Below are 17,599 nucleotides of genomic sequence, written 5' to 3'. Positions count from 1 at the left end.
ACCAGATAACATGTTGGTTTTGAGGCATTTCATCTGCTTTAAATCTCAGTTTGGAAGTTCATTCTTTGAGAGAGAAGAGGGAGAGTTTCTCTTATGCAAGATGTATTTCCCTAAGCCTCTCCTGCTTCTCTTCATTGCCTGCAGTTCTGAGAGATTTGAAGCACTGCCCCATGGTGAAGAAGACACTAAATAAAAAATTATAGTCCCTGATGATGGCACCTGGGGAGTTTATCAAGTGTGATGATCTCATCTGAGGGCAGGAAATGTAGCTCTGAACTCATGGCAGAGAGGACCCCCCTGGTCTTTCTGCTCCCTGCAGCTCTCAGGCCCTGTGCTTTGTTTTACAGGTCTAGGGACTAAGTTCTCTCCTTAGAAGGTAGCTTAGAAGTGACACATTTTCTTTAATGCCTCTCCCTTACCTATTCTATTTCTTCCCAGCTGCTGGTGTGTTTGGGAGCTGCATTCTAGGTGAATTTCACACTGATTATAAACAAGCCTCTTACTGCAGAGCTGATTGTGTTCCTGAGCCCGACCAGTCCTGGAGGGTCTGTGGGTGGGTGGGCAGGAGAGTGTCCCTGCTGAGGATGCTCCTCCCTGGCATCCCAGAGAGAGCACCTGGAGGGTGCTGAGGCTCCACAGGTGGCCTCACACCTGCTTCTGTGTCATGGGATTGCTCTGCTGTGCTTCCATTCTGTCTTTGTTGGCTTTCTCAGGTCACCCTGAGAACTTTTTGAAACCAGGGCTAGGGTTCATCTTTGTTTGGAACAAAGTGACCTTAATAATTTACATAATATTATGTTGGTTTTTTTTTCTTCCTTAAAATAATGCCCAACACAGAATCCACTAAGCCTTCTTGGTTTTACTCTCAAATCCTTGGATGTATTAGGAGCACACGTGTGTTTCTTGAATGGAGATATATATGGTAAACCTCAAGAGAAATGCCACAGCCTGCAAACACGTTTGCTTTTTACACCATAGAAGTAAAAAACCTCAAAGATTCTGCTCCAGGATTTCAACTATTTTCATCCAGTATAGGAAATCCTTCTTCATGGGTGAGGAAGTCCATGTCTCCTGTGAGAAGTCTGGCCAGAAAGGTGTCTCTGTGTCAGCAATATTGTATCCAAGCAAATGGGGCTCTGAAAACTGAGCCCTGATCCCTTTGGCAAAGTCTTCACCCATTTGTTAATTGAATTAGAGTCAATGAAGTTGTGATACTGTAGTTACAGGGTAAGAAACCCCAGCTTTTCCGGTATGTTCTGGCTTTCTGGGTAAAGTTAGAATTTGGACAGGGATAAATATTGCAGTTTTGGCATTAATCTGAAGCTCTGTGTGAACTACTTGATCTTTCTGAGGCTTATAAAAATAAAGCTGCAAACGTTTAGAGAAGTTTGTAGCCTGGGTGCTTCAAAAGCTTGCTGTGAATACAACAGCAAAAGTGTTCTGCTGTGGTGTTGCAACGCTTCTCAGTTTTTTGGGGAAGGTGACAAGCAAAAAAAGAATTGTATAAATATTTAAAAGTATTTTTAAATACATAGTTAAGGTTTGGTTCTTTGCATGATAAAAAAACCTGTTTTGGATTCGATGTGAGACTAGCTTAACTTCTGTCAGAAAAAAGGTGCCATTTTGTATCACCTGGGGAATCTTCAGTTTGCAGAAGTTAATTAAGACTTCAGTGTCATAATACCATCACAAGGCCTTGTGCTAGCGTGCCTTTGCAAAGGCTGTAGCTTTAATGAGGAGTGAAAACAGATTAACTACAAATCCAAGGTATGTTGCTAATTGCCCCATCAAAGTAAGGAGTTCAAATAACTAAACACCTCATTTAGTTAAGAACAGGAATTTGCATTTCCAAAGCTACTTCAGAAAAATATTTTATCCAATTCAGAAGCCAAAGACCTCTTGCACAGAATTAACCTTGGATAAACTTAAAACTCTAGAAGAGTAACATAATATAAATTCTTCCCAGTGTTATTCCTAACCAGGAGCAGACAAGCACTGGGTATTTTTTGTAGGACAAGCAGTTTGGGACCATGGCCAGTAAAAGCAGAGCAGGACTTCTGTCCTTTGCAGAGGAAAAAGGACAATTCAAAAGCGAGTGTGGGTTGTAGGCATTGATTTCTGGAGAACACGGCAGCTGATGAATTTTGTACAGAAGAATGTGCTTGGGGAAACAAGAATCTCTTTGAAGTTCTTTTTTGTTGCGGCAGTGTGAGAATCTGGGGTAGCTCAGAGTGCGTCACTCACGCCTTTGTATCAGGATCAAAAAATACAATTTAAAGAGACTTTTCAGATTGGGGAATTAAAAAAACAAAAACAAAAACCGTGCAAAATGTGTTTCCTTACTTAATGGCTGGTAAATTCACATGATTTAAAATATACATTGAGCTCAATTTTTCACTTTAGAGTTGTGGTTCATATTAGTCTTTTTGGAACACTTGCCCTTCAGCACTGCATCTTGTGATGGCCCTTGCCTAGCTTCCAGGCTAGGCCATTTGAATATTAAGCCCAAAATATGATGAGTAGTGTTTGAAATCAGGGGTGGTGATCCTACCAAACTCCATTAAGGAAGGGTTCAACCTCCAGTCCAATCACCATTTCCTGTGTGGTTAAAAACCCAGGTGAGCACAAAAGCCTGCTGGAGTGCAGAGTGTGTTTGAGGTCCAGCCCTTGGCAGGGGCCACAGTGCTTGGCTTCAGCTCCTGTGGAATGTGATGGTTTCTGCCTGGCCTTGTCAGGTGATGTATTCATTGTGAGGGGTGTTACCTCATGGGTGTGAATTGGGACAGGGTGCAGAAGTGCAAATGCAAGTATTGCCTGTTTCCACAGCACATCCTTGATTTCCTCTTGTGCTCAGTTTTTGGGCATTTCACTCCCTGGGTCATAGGGAATGTTGTGCTGGCTCCTTACATGTGGACACAAGTAAATCCTGTTTGGTGTTTGCTGCCTCTCAAGGTGGCAGACAAGCTTATTGTTCCCAAGCAAGATCTTTCACTGTTGGATGAAAAATGGAATGTACAGGAAATTAGTTCAACTGGACAGCAAAGTTCTGTCAAGGGGAAAATTTTGACACTGGAAGCCTGTAATGAAATGTGAGTTATTACAATGAGTGAATTTACAAATTGCTGTCAAACTGGTGCTGAGTGATGTTATTATGGCTGTTCAGATGCACATTTATCTATTAACGGTTATGATACCATGCCATTATTTCTTCTGGGTCTATATAAGTTTATTTAGTGTGCTTCTGCTAGTGGGATTTTCAGGCAGCTATGTCAATACAAAACCTTCTCCTTTGACTCTGGAGCTGAGGAATTTCATCTGTGTCACATTCCCCAGGAGATTATGCTGCCACTACTCCTAAAAAAGCCAACCATAACAACCAACCAACTAACCCAAAAATCCCCTCCAAACCCATACAAACATGTAAAACAGTATTGGTGTCTTGCTGGTAAATCACTACAGGTAATGTATGAACAACAGTGAATTTCTGCCTGGCACAACACATCTTTCTATAGGATGGACATCTGCACTTCTGTCTGCATCAGTCTTGGGCTGAATTTCTTTCAATTAAATATGCTGAGAATTCAGACCCATCAATGTAAATAACTTAAGACCACAGAGATGGGCTGGGGGATGTATTGTCTTCTTCCCAAGACTTTGAATTGCAGTTTTACCTCTTACTGTGGGGATAGCCCTGTCAGCTTTACACTAACAATGTGGAGTTTTGATTTTTTCAAAAAAAATTTAAAAATTTTTCATTCTTTTATATTTTATTTTATGTCCTTCTATCTTTTTCCCTATTCAAAATACTAATTAATTCATATGTCTTTTGAAAACCGTTGAAAATTAAGCTAAATACAAAAGAATAAAAACATAAATCCTTTTTCTTTTGAAATTACTGAACTGAATATTTACCAACACCTTCAAAGCTTTCATGTGTGGTTTTGGCATTAGTGGAATTTATCCTCGTGGCACAACACCACTGTGTGTAGCTACAGTTTTGGGAGAAGCTGACAGGACTCCTGGAGGTCTGAACAGGGGAAGACAGATTGGATGCCCTTTGCTCTGAGTATTACTCGGTGACACAATAGTACAATGTTGCCCACAGAGATGATATGGTTTTGTTTAAAATGCTCCTGAAAAGCTGGTGAGGTTGTGCAAAGTGTCAGAAAGATTATTCAGGGAGGGAAGAGATTAATCATATGTAATGTGGAAGCTGTTAAAAATGATGTCTGCATTATAATTCATACATCAACAATATTTGGCTTTGTCTTGAGTTGTGAACTGCCTTGAAATGCCCCCACGCTGCAAGCACAGCTTCCCACTGCACTGGCAGGGCTTGGAGCATGGATCTCATCAGTGCTGCTGGTGTCTGCACTTGCTGCTCATTAACTGCTGGACAGCCCATTAATTTTTCAATGAACTTTTCTTCCTTGCCTTGCAGGTTTATGATGAATGTGACGTGGGAAGGCAGGGATTTGTCCTTCACAGCAGATGGTTACCAGGCCCACCCCAGGCTGGTGGTGATCGTGCTGAACAACGAGCGCGAGTGGGAGAAGGTGAGCGCTGCTCCGGCCACGCGGCTGCTGAGGGACTGGGGATGGATGAGTGCCACAGCTCAGTGGTCCTGCTCCAGCAGCTGTGTCACAGCACTCAGAAGGGACCATTTTACACCATCCTGAGTATATCTGATGAGTTTTAACAGATCAGGGAAGAAAAGCCACGTGGAGTTCAGATTTCTATGAAACGCACCTTGCATTTCAAGTTCCTCCTAAAGTTTAGCAATGTAAAATGGATAACTGAAAAATGTCCAAAAGTTTGGTCCTCAGCTACTTGAATTTGGATGGCTTTTTATATCTTGATAATTCCATTCCTTTTATTTGCTTGATTTTGTGGGTTTTTTGGACAGATTTTATAGTAAAAGCACGCTTAAAAAAAACCCCAACTGTGAAGGTTCTGTTGAATTGGAGAATAATCCTATCAATGTTTGCCTTAAAAAATTCAGAATCTCGACTAGTCCAGGTAGACAAGGGATCTCCATATAGAGTTCTATATAGACGAGAAGGAAAAATGTCATAGCATCAATGTTAATCATATATGCAAGTAGTAAATGAAAAAGTTTATCACAAGTATAATTTCTTTTAAACTGCAGTCTCAGCCTGTGATTGTTTTGGCTCTGAGTTTTTCAGGTTGTGTCTCTATGTTTAAAAACTTGTTTTAAGAAACTGTTTTTAATATAAGACTGTAGAAAACATACACTGAAATCATCCACCAGTTTTATTTTAAATTCATGAGAAGTGATTCTGCATTATCTAAATAGCTGCTGAAATTTATGAATTCTTTTTGTTATAGTTCTAAAAACCCATTAAATCAACTTAAAACTCCAGTTTATAAGACTACAAGACTCTTCATGATGATGAATAATAATGACAAAATCAGAATTACTGAAGGACATCTCAATAAATATGCTAGTCATGCAGAAACACAGAGAGTAGTCCTAGATTATGCTGTGTATTTCTTTATGTTCATTTGATGCAAATTTAATTCTCTGGATAAATTTAATCCTCTCCAAATGTGTCAATCTGAATCTTTGGAGGAATCATTTGCTCACTAACTGTTATGAAAATTTCTTACCCTATTTTAAAATTCTTCAGCAGTCTGCATATCATATATAATGTTCTGGAAAAATATTATACTGCTTGGGGAATATTATTAGCATGAGGTGCCAAAGGAAGAAAATGCTCAAAGAGGCAGCCAACAATGCTTATGTTACAATAATTTCATACATTTTGTACCTTGAAACTTCTCTAAAGAGACCATTCAAAGGGCAAGGAGAGATGGGTTTGATTTTTTTGAAAAATAATCTAACAGCAGCAAAGAAATACTGGATATGTGAATCAGAATTATTTCCAAGAAATAACTCGAGCCTGTTTTAACCTTCCAGTGAGTCTCCTGTCAGAGGATGAGGGTTTGGGGTGGGTTGTGCTGTGCCTGCCATGGTTGTAGGGCGGCAGTGCCCACTCCTCTGCAGTGCTGGCCTCGGGGCTCCCTGGAGGCTCATGCTCGGCTTGTCTGTGCAGTTTTCCAGCTGGTAAATCCCTTCCTGCTCATTGTCAGGTTTGAGGGGCTCCTGGGAGGAAGAACAAAAATGGATGTATGAGGTGTATGGCCCCGGTTTGGAGCCCTGCTGGTGGCCAGCGAGGCAGGGTGTGAGGGCAGGGCAGCTCTGGTGGCTGCTGCTCCAGAAGGGCTGTGGAAGGGACCAGCTTTAATTAGGAGTTATGTCAGAGGGGAGACGTGAGAGGCGGCCAAGAACTCTCTGTCACCAGCAGACTTATTCTCCCGACCACAGGCTGATCCTGCCCCTGTGGATGAGGCCAAATAAACTGACTAATCAATTATCCTGGCACGCTGGACGTGCTCTGGGCTGTCTGGGCACACCCCACATCTTCTCAGCAGAGGGTCCCCATGCACTTCAGCTCCATTGACTAAGAGATGGAGAAGGCCCTTCTCTTCCACATGGTTTATTTGAACAGCTCTCTAGTGTTGTCTCAATGTTCTCTCCAAGCTGCAGGTTTTACCCCGTATCTCTTAGGCAATTTCTTTCCTCTTGTTCCTTTCTCCTTGAGCTGTTTTGCTCAATTTCAAAACTGTCAAAGTTACTCATCTGAGATCTAACATTTGCTGCTCTGAGTTTCCAAACAGGCCTATGCTTCTCCTTTCTCTTACAGTGTAGCAGGGAGTATCACAGAATGGATTTATTAAAGTCTTATTAAATATCCTCAATCCTATATGGAAAAATCAAGTCTTAGCATCTAATTAAATAATTTACTCATGTGAAAAAATGACAATGCAACAGCCTGTAAATCCTCATAATGTAACTAATGTACATACTGCAAGTAGCTAATTTATTATTTATATAGAAAGAGTGTTTTATATTAAGAATTTTTTACCTGGTATCCTTCTAAAAATTCAAGATTTATTATTAAAACCAAATTTTCTTTGATTTTAAACTGCTTTTATTAAAATACAATTTTTCTTTGGTTTCAGAATTGATATAATTCATTTAAAGCTTGAGGTTATAGAGAAGCTGTTCAACCATAGCTGGAGGACATTTATCTCACCCCTCAGAAAATAAGTTATTTTTTCTTTACTCAGTATTGAAACTTTGAGGTGGTAACTTCACGTGTAAGTGGGGTTGGCTGAGGGGTTTGTCCCATATCAGATGCTGAAGAAAGCTGTTTGAAGAATAATAATTTGAAGACTGAAAATCACTTTTTGGGCATGTTTCATAGGCATCCAGCAAGATATTTTGACAGATCCTAAAGCAGCTACTCAAACTTCTGACACTAACATTCACATTCTTGCTGCTGATCTTGGCAGGCAAAGGGGATGCTGTTATCAGGCAAGAGATTTTTAAGAAGACAAGCTCAATGCACTCGTTAAAGTGAAACTTGATAAATTTACCAGAGTTACCAGTGTTGCCCAAATATCACCAAAGCAGTGCAGGATCACTGTGCTAGTGCTCAACAGCCCTCAGAGGTTCAGCAGCCCCAGCTGTAGCTCCCCTCTTCATGGTACCTCAGAAAGGTGGGACCTGCATGCCTCACCTGGCCCATCAACTTCACTGAGCTGCCAACATCACAGTCTGCTAGTCTGGCTTTTTCCTTTTTATTTTAGCATATTTTTAATGTGGAAATAAACCAAATCAATCCAATATTAAAATAATACACTAGAATATGATTAGCAGTGGCAAAAGTAGGCAGTTTAATTAGCAGTACGTATCACACATCTTAAGTGAGGTGAGGAAGACTGTATTTAAAGATGAGTGTGTTCCATGTGTAAAGATGAGTGCCAGGGTAAAAACAATTTTTACTGATGCTCCAGGTAGATACAGATAAAGGTCTCATGGTGGTCTGCATTCTGGGTGAATTTGTGTACTACATGGCACAATTGCTAATGAAACACCACTGCAAGAACTGTTCCTTTACATCCAGGTTTATTCTAACAGAGCCTGTCATCTTTAACTTTCCACTAATGCAGGATTTAATAGAGAACTTGATTTTTCTCTGATGAAGTAGCATATGGCAGGTTTACAAGCTCTATGTGGGGTTGTACACATTTGTATCTAAGTAGGAAGGAGTGGGCAGAGGGTGCGTGGTTCCTGCCTGGAATAAATGAGCCAAGGTCTTCACGGAGAGCTCCATCTGGCTACCAACATCCACTGTCATGTAGCCCAGAACACACGGCTCCTGCAGCTGACTGTGGAGCTGACTTCACTGGGCAGGAGCTGAGAAACCCAACCCAATCTCAGGCAGATTTCTGACAGAGCTTTTTGTCAGAGTACTGTGGGAATAAAAAAAATCAGTGCTCCATGGTAATTTCTTGTGAAATCTTGATTGATTTGAGCAAGGGTCACGACAGCTGAGGGATCCTCATGTCTCATGATAGATGTTTCCTAACGCTTGTGAGGAAATGCAGATATTTTAACTAGAACAGATGAAATTGCCTGAGCTAATAATCTGTTTGCTGGGGTATCTTTTGTCAGTTGCTCTGTGCTGTAACGTGATATATTCTTTTTGCCCATAGCAGAAGCAGCAGCGTGCTCTTTAACATCTGTTGGGTTGTCATTCCCTGTATTCCATCCTTGTTGTTTTGTGTATTTAGCCTTCCTGTAAATATGCCTATCCTGACACTTACTGTCAGCTGAAAATTGCATGTTGTTTCTGTATCAGTGAGCTTTTGCTTAGCCTAAAGGCCTTTCCTTTGACCTTTACTCTGCTGAATTGTTTGAATTGCACCAACTATTACGCAGCATTTCTTAAATCATGTATTCCCAAGGAGGATCCCACCTCTTTGCTGCTGTAAAGGAATCATAACTCCCATGGAAAGCAAAGGTGGTGTGCTTTGCCCCTGTTCTGTACACCTATATATTAGAGAACAGGAAGACTTTGAGGGCAGCTCTCCCTCTCTGAAGGTAAAGGTATGTCTGTCTGGGCATGTCTGGAGAGCTGTAAGGTCTTCACTGAGTGCACAGGTGACAAAAGATCTTCCTCCACTGGGAGATGGAAGAAGGAGCTGTCAATTTGTTTAGCTCTCTTCCTTTCTAATGACATAATCAACTCTTAAAATGGCTTCTCTGGTACGAGTCTGAGCTCTGGCACTGCGCAGAGTTATCTGGGACATCGCCCAGAACCAAAACTGTACCAGCCACTGAGGATTTGGCAAGTGCTAATTAATAATTCTGTATTGAAAAATGAGGCTGCAGGAGGTGGTAGCTTTTCTTTCTCCTCCTGTTTGTTTATAATCTCCCTGGACCCTGTGTTTTCCTTGGAGCCCTGCTGGTCACAGGACTGGTGCCTTCCTGATGGTGTCAGCAGCAGCCATGAGGGAAGAGCAGGACATTTGCATTCCCCATATGAGATTTTGCAGCAAATTTTGAAAACTTCAAAGTCTTTAAATGGATGTCTTCAAACCATTCAGGACTCCAAAACACTTCTTATTAATAAGACATGGAACTGCTCACATCATATTTTGTCAATTAAATTTAGAGTGCCATTGTGAAATATGGACCTTCAGAAACATAAAAGTGGCACAAAGGTTTGCAGCAGGTGGTGCACAGCAGCTGCTGTGTCTGGAGGAAGGGTTTTGCTCTTGTGCTTTGTTCTGCAGCTGTTATTGCTAACCAGACAAAGTCTATTTTAGCTTTTTAGATATTGATTTAAAGCTTGCCATGGTAGCTCTTCCTTCTAAGTGGACAAGTGTAATGAAAAAACAGTAGTAAATAGTTTTTCAATAAAGCAAGATGGGCTAGATTTTGTATTTGCTCAGCACTATTTTCTTAACTGAGACAGCTCAAAAAGTATGTTTTGCAATGTACGTGTGCTAAATGTAAAAGGAATGTTCCTGAAAATATTTTTTGAAAGTTTGGCTGGGTAGTCCTGGGAGTGCATTCAGTATCATTGTTGTCATGTAACATTTTTTCCAACAAAGGGATGATGGGTGTGTGCTGTGTACAGCTCCCATCTGCTGGCAGGAGGGTGACAGGGCCGAGGTATTAGTTTGTTTTTGGTGAGACATGCTGGTGTGACAGACTTGCTTTCTGTGCCAGCACTGGCACACAGGGAAGCTCTGCTCAGGATCAGGCTTTGCTCTTTTTCTCTGGTTTGATGGCCTCCGTGAGGGTATGTGAGCAGGACTGTGTTAATCATCCTTACATTGTTCAGAGACTTCTTTGGGATGCAGCGGGAGGGGGACTCTGAGGTACAGCAATGTGTAACTGTGCAGGCCTCTGTCTGCCACACATGAACACATCAATCTTCATTATCACACCAAATTCTACATTATCACTCTCTTTGGCTGCAATCTTCCAAACATAATGAGGCTTGGATGAGGTGGTCAAAGCACATGTGCCAGAGTCAGATGTGGGGAGCTTTAGGCAACAGTGGAGGAGATAAGATGAGCACCCTGTGGCTGCTAACTCAGTCTGACTTCAAACAAGCTCTTCCATGCTCTCAGCTATTTTCCCCTTCTCTTCCTGCATCTTGTAGAGATTAAACCAAAGGGAATATTCCAGACTGCATGTGAAGTCAGAGAAAATAGGAAAGAATGTGCAAGTTCAAAAGAAATACAATGGTTGTATGTACCATTGCATGTCTTTACTTGAAGATGAGCTTTGCCCCAACCATAGTGAATCAACAGTCTGATGTGTTGTTAAAACCACATTTTTAATGTAATTTCCATTCTGTTGGCTATAAATGAGGATTTCTATGGTTTGGGACACAATTTGTCCCAGAAATGTTTCTATTTCTTTTTTCAAGTGAAGGCCACCTTCCATATTTCTCTGGAATCAAACCCATATTTATTATCAATATAACTAGGAATGAAGGAAATTTTTCATAAGTCTCTGGATATTTTGTGTCATTTGTATATAGCACAGTAAATGTATATGCATGTATTTTTTGACAGTTCTGTAAGGAGCATGTCTGCATTTTTAGTGTGTTACCCACAGCTTGAATTTTCTTTTAAAAAATATTTGGCTTACAAATACATACTACTGTGTTTATTACCTCAACGCAACAGTTTCATAGATGCAACTCTCAAAAGAAATCAGCATTTCCCCAGATCCAGGCATTTAAATGTGTCTGGTTATATCCTCCTCAGATCAGTAAAATGGAGTTGCTCCCATTGAAGTAGAAAGAATATCAGAAATGATGATAAGAGAATATCATCAACTTTGGTGTTGTTCTTCTGTTCATAACACCAGAGCAATCACTGTGTTCTTGATAGGACCTGGGGACCTCACTGGGGTGGTTCCAGGCGCTCCCTGTGACAGGGACGCAGAGGCCGGGGTGGCTGGCAGAGGGGTGTGCCCCGGGGTCAGGGGTGGCTGGCAGAGGGGTGTGCCCCGGGGTCAGGGGTGGCTGGCAGAGGGGGTGGATGTGCCTCGGGGTCAGGATCTGCCTCCTCCCAGCATCCTGCCCCGGGTGGTTTGGGATCTGCTGCTCTCCTGACCACACAATTGCCATCACATTTCCTTCTTGATGCATGGAATAGGCAGACGGTTGGGCACATTTTCCACTTCTGAAATCCCTGGTATCCCTTGGCACGTTTGCTGTTTGTCTGAGGTCCTGGGCTGGCTGGAATCCTCCCTGTTCCAGATGGCCACCTCCATGTTGTGCTCAGGGCTGTGACGACGCCGTGTAAGCTCACGTAAGCCACACACGCTGCTGTCACTGCCACTGTGCACCACACCTCCACAATTAAACTGGTTTCTTTATAGAAACAATAGGTTGTTCCCTGGGGCTGAACTAGCTTTTCTCCTAAAGGCTTTGTCCACTGTGTTTTGGTTAAATTTCATACTAGAAATATATATACACAATAATAGTATATACAATTCCCATTGATTTAAGTGAGAATTCCTACTTCCCTTGAGATACTTTGAATTTCCTAATTCTAGCTAGTAGACATTTGACATTTCTGCTTCCTACATGAAAGTTCAGTAAAACATCTTGACTTATAAACAGGAAGGCAAGGAAACTGCAAAGGTCATGTGCTTATAGGCTTCCTGAAATAGGAATGGATATAAATCGTGTCCTTTGGAATTTTTGTGATTAACTTTCAAGTTTTTAGAAGACAGAACGTAGGTAACAATTTTAATTTTTTTTTTAATGGCATGAGTCTTTTATTGTACTGTTAGTTCCCACAATTTTCCTTGCAAAAGAAATATTTGAACAGTCTTATGATTATGTTGTCATTTGTTTAGCTTAAGCAGCTCAAGAATTATTAAAATGCATTAGGTTATAAATTATGTGGATTGCTAGCTCATTTATATTATCTGTCATCAGATAAAACATGTAATTAGATTTCTGGATAGAAAGTGGTTAAACAATCTGAGGAGGAAAACATTAGACTCAAAAATATTTAAATCATAAACCTCCTTCTGGTGATTTGGAAATGGAAAGAAATATGGGTTAATTTAGAAGGGATATTATTATAATAGTAAATAAGCTGGAAAATTTCAAGTGCAGTGGGGTTTGCTTTCTTAAAAGTACCCAACAGTTGGCAGGATAAAATAGTTACTTCTAATGGAAAATAGCTATTTCTAATGGAAATTCTTACTAAAAATGTGATTTGGTCTGGCTCCAGTGGAAGCCTGGGTAAAGGCTTTTACAGTGGCTTTTCAATGTATAAGAACACAAGAGTCTTCTCTTTGGGAGGATACAGAAATGATGTGTTATTTTGGTTATTGGTCAGATGTGTAGGTGTGAGTGTGCATTAGGGTTTTTGTTTAGGGTTTGGTTGGTTGGTTGATTTTTTTAAAAATAATTTTTTATTACTTCAGATGGGTCCTGGTTACAAAGAGTATCTAGTTGCTGTTCTGGCTCAAATGGAAATGCTGAATGTCAAATTTCAGTGCACGTAACACCAGGTGATAGATGGTGTTTACTGATGACATCCAGTCTGTATAAAACAGTTACCTATTAAAATAATGTTACCTTATTTGTCTTTACCACTGTGCATTTTCTCACTTCATGCAATTGCTAATAAATGTTAAAGTAATTTAACAACAAAACCCCAATCCAACTGTCCTGGCCATGTAATTGCCTGTACCTGTGTCCCAGCCCACTTAATATTGGCTCCCCTTTGTCCAACACCATCAAGCAGCTCTCAGCAGCCTGTGGGTCTTGGCCTTTCAGGTGGGGAAGTGGGAGAACAACTCCCTGAGCCTCAAGTACTCGGTGTGGCCGAGGTACAGCTCCTTCGCAGACAGCGACCCCGACGACAACCACCTGAGCATCGTCACCCTGGAGGAGGCTCCCTTTGTCATCGTGGAGGATGTGGATCCTCTCATGGAAAGCTGCCAAAAAAACACCGTGCCATGCCGGAAATTTGTCAAACTTAAGTGAGTAAATACGCAGTGTTCCCATTTCTTCTCCTGACTGCAAAATACAGTCCTTTATTTTCTCACTGATTCTCCCCTTCCTCCCCTTCCTCCCTCTCCTCCTTCTTTTTCCCTTTACCACATGGTATGCTTTTTGCACATCCTCCTTTTTAAAAAGTTGAGAGTTTCTGGTTTATACATGTGTAAGTCACATTTAGTTATTAACAACGTAATAAGTGTGTAGTTAATTCAAAGTCCATGAGAATCAGCTCTTTCCAGTCACATGGAAGAAGATTGTGTTCCAAAATGGGACTGTTTTAATGAGTCCTCTTTGAATTGTTTCCAGCTATGTTGAGATACGCCTGCTTTCATTAGTCTGTAACAATTTGAAAATGTCTCCTAATGAAAATGTAAGTTTGTGCTGAAATTGGTATAGAATAAACTACTCCAGCATAAAATACCACGGTGACTTATCATCAAGAGAAAAGTCCCCTTCTTTCTGGGCTGCATAACTTCAGAGCAGTCACTAGAAATCAGTGGAAGAGTTTCCACTGTACATTTGTCAATCGTGTTTCACCTGCTCTATGCCTTGGTCCGTGTACCTATAAACTGAATATAACATGAATTTTACTGAGCAGGTGTGAGGGAATATGTTGCATGTTTCTGAAGACTTCCAGAGGCTGCTAAATGGTTGTGCTTCCTGAAGTCCAGAGAAATTTATTTTTTTTAAGTTCTAAATGAAACTATTTTTTTTTAACTAAACCTTTTTTTCAAGTTCTAAACTAGTTTTATTTTAATTTTGAGTTTTTCCAAAGACTTGAAGATACTGCCTTGCCTTCTGAAGATGCATATACTAAAAGGTTCCAGAGGTCCCAAAATGAACATTTCAGAAAAAAAAGATGAAGAGAAAACTTGCATCCTTGCACTTAAAGGTGGCCTGAAGTTCACCTTGTAGGGCAGGGAAAAGTACACTTTGAGAAGATGCATCCATTTCCAGCATGGTGAACTGCTGTGCCTTTTTATAGCTTACATGTTCTTTAATTACTAAATGACATGTAGCTTGATGTCTTGAGAGTAAAAGTAATAAAAGTTTAATCTAATCCTAAGAGAGAGATTAGTAAGAGCAGGCTGTATGTCTTGATGGAGCAGCGCAGTGCGTGAGGCTGGATCCTGGAGTAGAAGGATGTCATGTGAGGTAATGTTGTCTCTCTGTCTCACCAAGCAACTCTGTCATGATTAGCAGGAGCTGCAAACACCATATAGCTATAAAAGCATCCTGTGGGTTATTTTTGCCTTGATTCAGAAAAACATGGTCATTCACAAGAGTGGCAAAATGTTGTTTCACAGTGTGGCGTATCTTGCTGTTGTGCTGCTTCTGTTTTTCCCAGCAGGAATAGTTATGTGTGTCTTCTCTGTTGACAGCAACAAAACTAACGAGGGAACTAACGTGAAGAAGTGCTGCAAAGGATTCTGCATCGATATCTTGAAGAAGTTGTCTAAAACTGTCAAGTTCACGTATGACCTGTACTTGGTGACGAATGGGAAGCATGGCAAAAAAGTCAATAACGTGTGGAATGGAATGATTGGTGAAGTAAGTTCTCCTTTAGGTAAAAGAGTTCCTAAGAACTCAGTGATGTCTGGTTGAGCTCTTCTGGCGGAAGGAGGAGTTGTGTGCTGACACTGGTGTGTGTTGTCCCTGTGAGCAGGTGGTGTACCACCGGGCAGTGATGGCTGTGGGCTCTCTCACCATCAACGAGGAGCGCTCGGAAGTCGTTGACTTTTCGGTGCCGTTCGTGGAAACTGGGATCAGTGTCATGGTGTCACGGAGCAATGGCACAGTTTCACCATCTGCTTTCCTAGGTATGGTCCCCAGCCCATCCAGACAACCCAATTGCATTTCTGTAGAGTTTGGTAGATTTAATTTTGCGTTAAGATATGTAGTACACTAACACAGTTCTGTTGAGTTTTGAATTTTACAATAAGAAGGTTGTGCTGTGTTGATGTGCTGATTAACATGACCATTAACACATGGACACGGTGCTGCTGGTTTTGGATGCTGACAGTGAAAACCAAAGACAGTGATTTCAGTATGAAAAAGAATCCCCTAAAATCTTCAGTTAGAAAAATTACATCCTCAAACCTGCTTCCTTACAAACTAACTTCTGCTTTTTAATATTCACAAAATAATTGAAATCCCATTGTAGAGTTGAAGAGCAACTTCCTTATCTTTAGATATAATTTAAAGCTTGTTTGGTAACAGCTGCCTCTGGCTTCTGAACACCACACTACTGCACTGGAGAGCTGAGTGTTTTCCCCATTGATGCATCTGTACAGTGGAGATACAGCAAAGAAATAAAAGGCTGGGCAGACAGGAGGTGGGATATAAAGAAACAAAGACTCTGGGCTTCTGTTCTTGCATGCCTCTTCTTTCAGTTGTGCATTTTTCCTTTCATTATTTCGCTCTCCTCTTTTAGTGTTTATAGTTTCTTTTAATGTTTGGCCTGAATTTGCCTGAAGCTGAAAAGAGAATGAGCCACGAGGTGGTTCAAAAGTGCCCAGAATTCTGTTACGTTCTTCATAACGTGTTTGGGTCTACTATTTTTAAAGATATCTTGTACTGGAATAGTGGCACTAAAACCATTAGTGGAAAAATAAATAATCAGTATATTCCAGATCTCTTAGGGCACAGTTTAGAATGTTCAAGTCCATTGGGTCAGCAGTGAGACCAGAGCTAAATTGCTAAGTGGAAGTTCTTCCCTCCCCCTGAAGTTGCTTACAGGCATTGAAGAGCAGATTAGTGGTGTAGCATCAGGTACAAACAGGCAAATAATTGAATTTTCGTACACAAGAATCATCATTTAACCACAGAGCCTATTTCTCCTATCTGTTCCATAAAAGCACATTTCAGAGATGATGCAAGTACATATGACACAGTGAGTAATCAAATAATTTCCCAGATGTGGTGATACCTAAATAGATTTTGTTGATGTTTGATATGAATGAAAGTCTTTTAAGTGAAATTGCAACAAACTTTAGTTGTAATGAAAATACTCAGAGAGTATCTTTTTATTTCTTTGTCATTGAGTTGCAAAGTTCATTTTTTAAATTGCAGTTGCAGCATGTTGAAATGACCATTGGGAATAAGAATTGGGGTGTTTTCTAAAGTGCAAGTGCAGTTGATTTTTTACTTCTCTCTTAAAAACCTGTTTACAACCACCATCAAAAAGAAGCTGCTTTTGCATTTTTCACAAGTAGCAGAGTTATTAGATTTCTAAAATGTATTTAATGTTATTGGTTTAGTTGGATGTGTATATAATTCAAAAGAAACAAAAAATTAGAACTCCTTCTCATAAAGATATCTAAAATAGCTCTACTTTTGAAGAAATCTGATTTTACAGTACCAATAAATCAGGTCTGTGCTCTCAGAAGTGTGCTCTGTTTTTCTGGTTTTTTCAGGCATAGATGAAGCTGCCAGTTTGCTGGAATTGACTGTGTATTTTGATGAGGTGTGCGTAGTAGTAAAATGTTTTGCCTTGCAAAATACTATCAGGCAGATAACAGAATTTATTCACAGACTGATTTTGTTTCAATTAAGTGAATGTCTGAGAATAGAGTCACCTTACGTAAGATTTTTTAAAGATTTTATAAAAATCTGTCAAATATAGTACTATTTTAAAAGAATAGTACTTGATTACAGTTCCTGAAATATCTGGGTTTGTGAATTGTTCCTATGAATGTGGACAAGTACAGGATTTTGTGTGACTAAATTTTTCCAGTCAGTTGTTGTGTCCAATAGATCTGGGTAACTGATGGGCTGTGACAGCCTCGTCCTCGTTATCTGCTGTGTTCTGATTCTGATGTGTCTCCTTCAAACGAGAATTTTATCCACGTTAAAACATTTTCACATTGTACTAGAGATAATATATACTAGATCTGCAAATACTTTTTTAATGATTCTGTGGAGTTTTGGTTCAACTTCATTTAAAAAAACCAAATTAATAAAGGAAAACCTAAAATCACCATTTCTATATTTTTCAGAGGGAGAGTTCATAGGTGAGGTCAGTTTTCTAGAGGCACTGATGGAATAGAAAATGCCCCTCTTTGTTTAATGTATTCCTTAAGTATTGGTTTTGGTGGTGGGAGGTAGGACTCAAAGACATCTTTTCCTTGCTTGATATTCTCCATTGTCAGTCATTTGAAATATACACTAACAAGTCA

General features: G+C 40.3%; 1 protein-coding gene across 5 annotated transcripts in view; it reads left to right on the top strand.

Annotated features, from left to right (window-relative positions):
* GRIN2A (glutamate ionotropic receptor NMDA type subunit 2A) overlaps positions 1–17,599 on the top strand; it is a 163,163-nt gene that overhangs the window by 95,884 nt on the left and 49,680 nt on the right. For all 5 annotated transcript variants that reach the window (XM_038150721.1, XM_038150720.1, XM_038150719.1 and 2 more), the window contains 4 exons: positions 4,442–4,556; positions 13,197–13,402; positions 14,804–14,972; positions 15,088–15,241. In XM_038150721.1, the coding sequence (XP_038006649.1) occupies positions 4,442–4,556; positions 13,197–13,402; positions 14,804–14,972; positions 15,088–15,241 (644 nt within the window). The remainder of the gene's footprint in view (positions 1–4,441; positions 4,557–13,196; positions 13,403–14,803; positions 14,973–15,087; positions 15,242–17,599) is intronic.

The sequence above is a fragment of the Motacilla alba genome, chromosome 14 (genome assembly GCF_015832195.1).
Source record: "Motacilla alba alba isolate MOTALB_02 chromosome 14, Motacilla_alba_V1.0_pri, whole genome shotgun sequence".
NCBI classification, from domain to species: Eukaryota; Metazoa; Chordata; class Aves; order Passeriformes; family Motacillidae; genus Motacilla; species Motacilla alba.
This window is presented reverse-complemented; position numbering and strand designations above follow the sequence as displayed.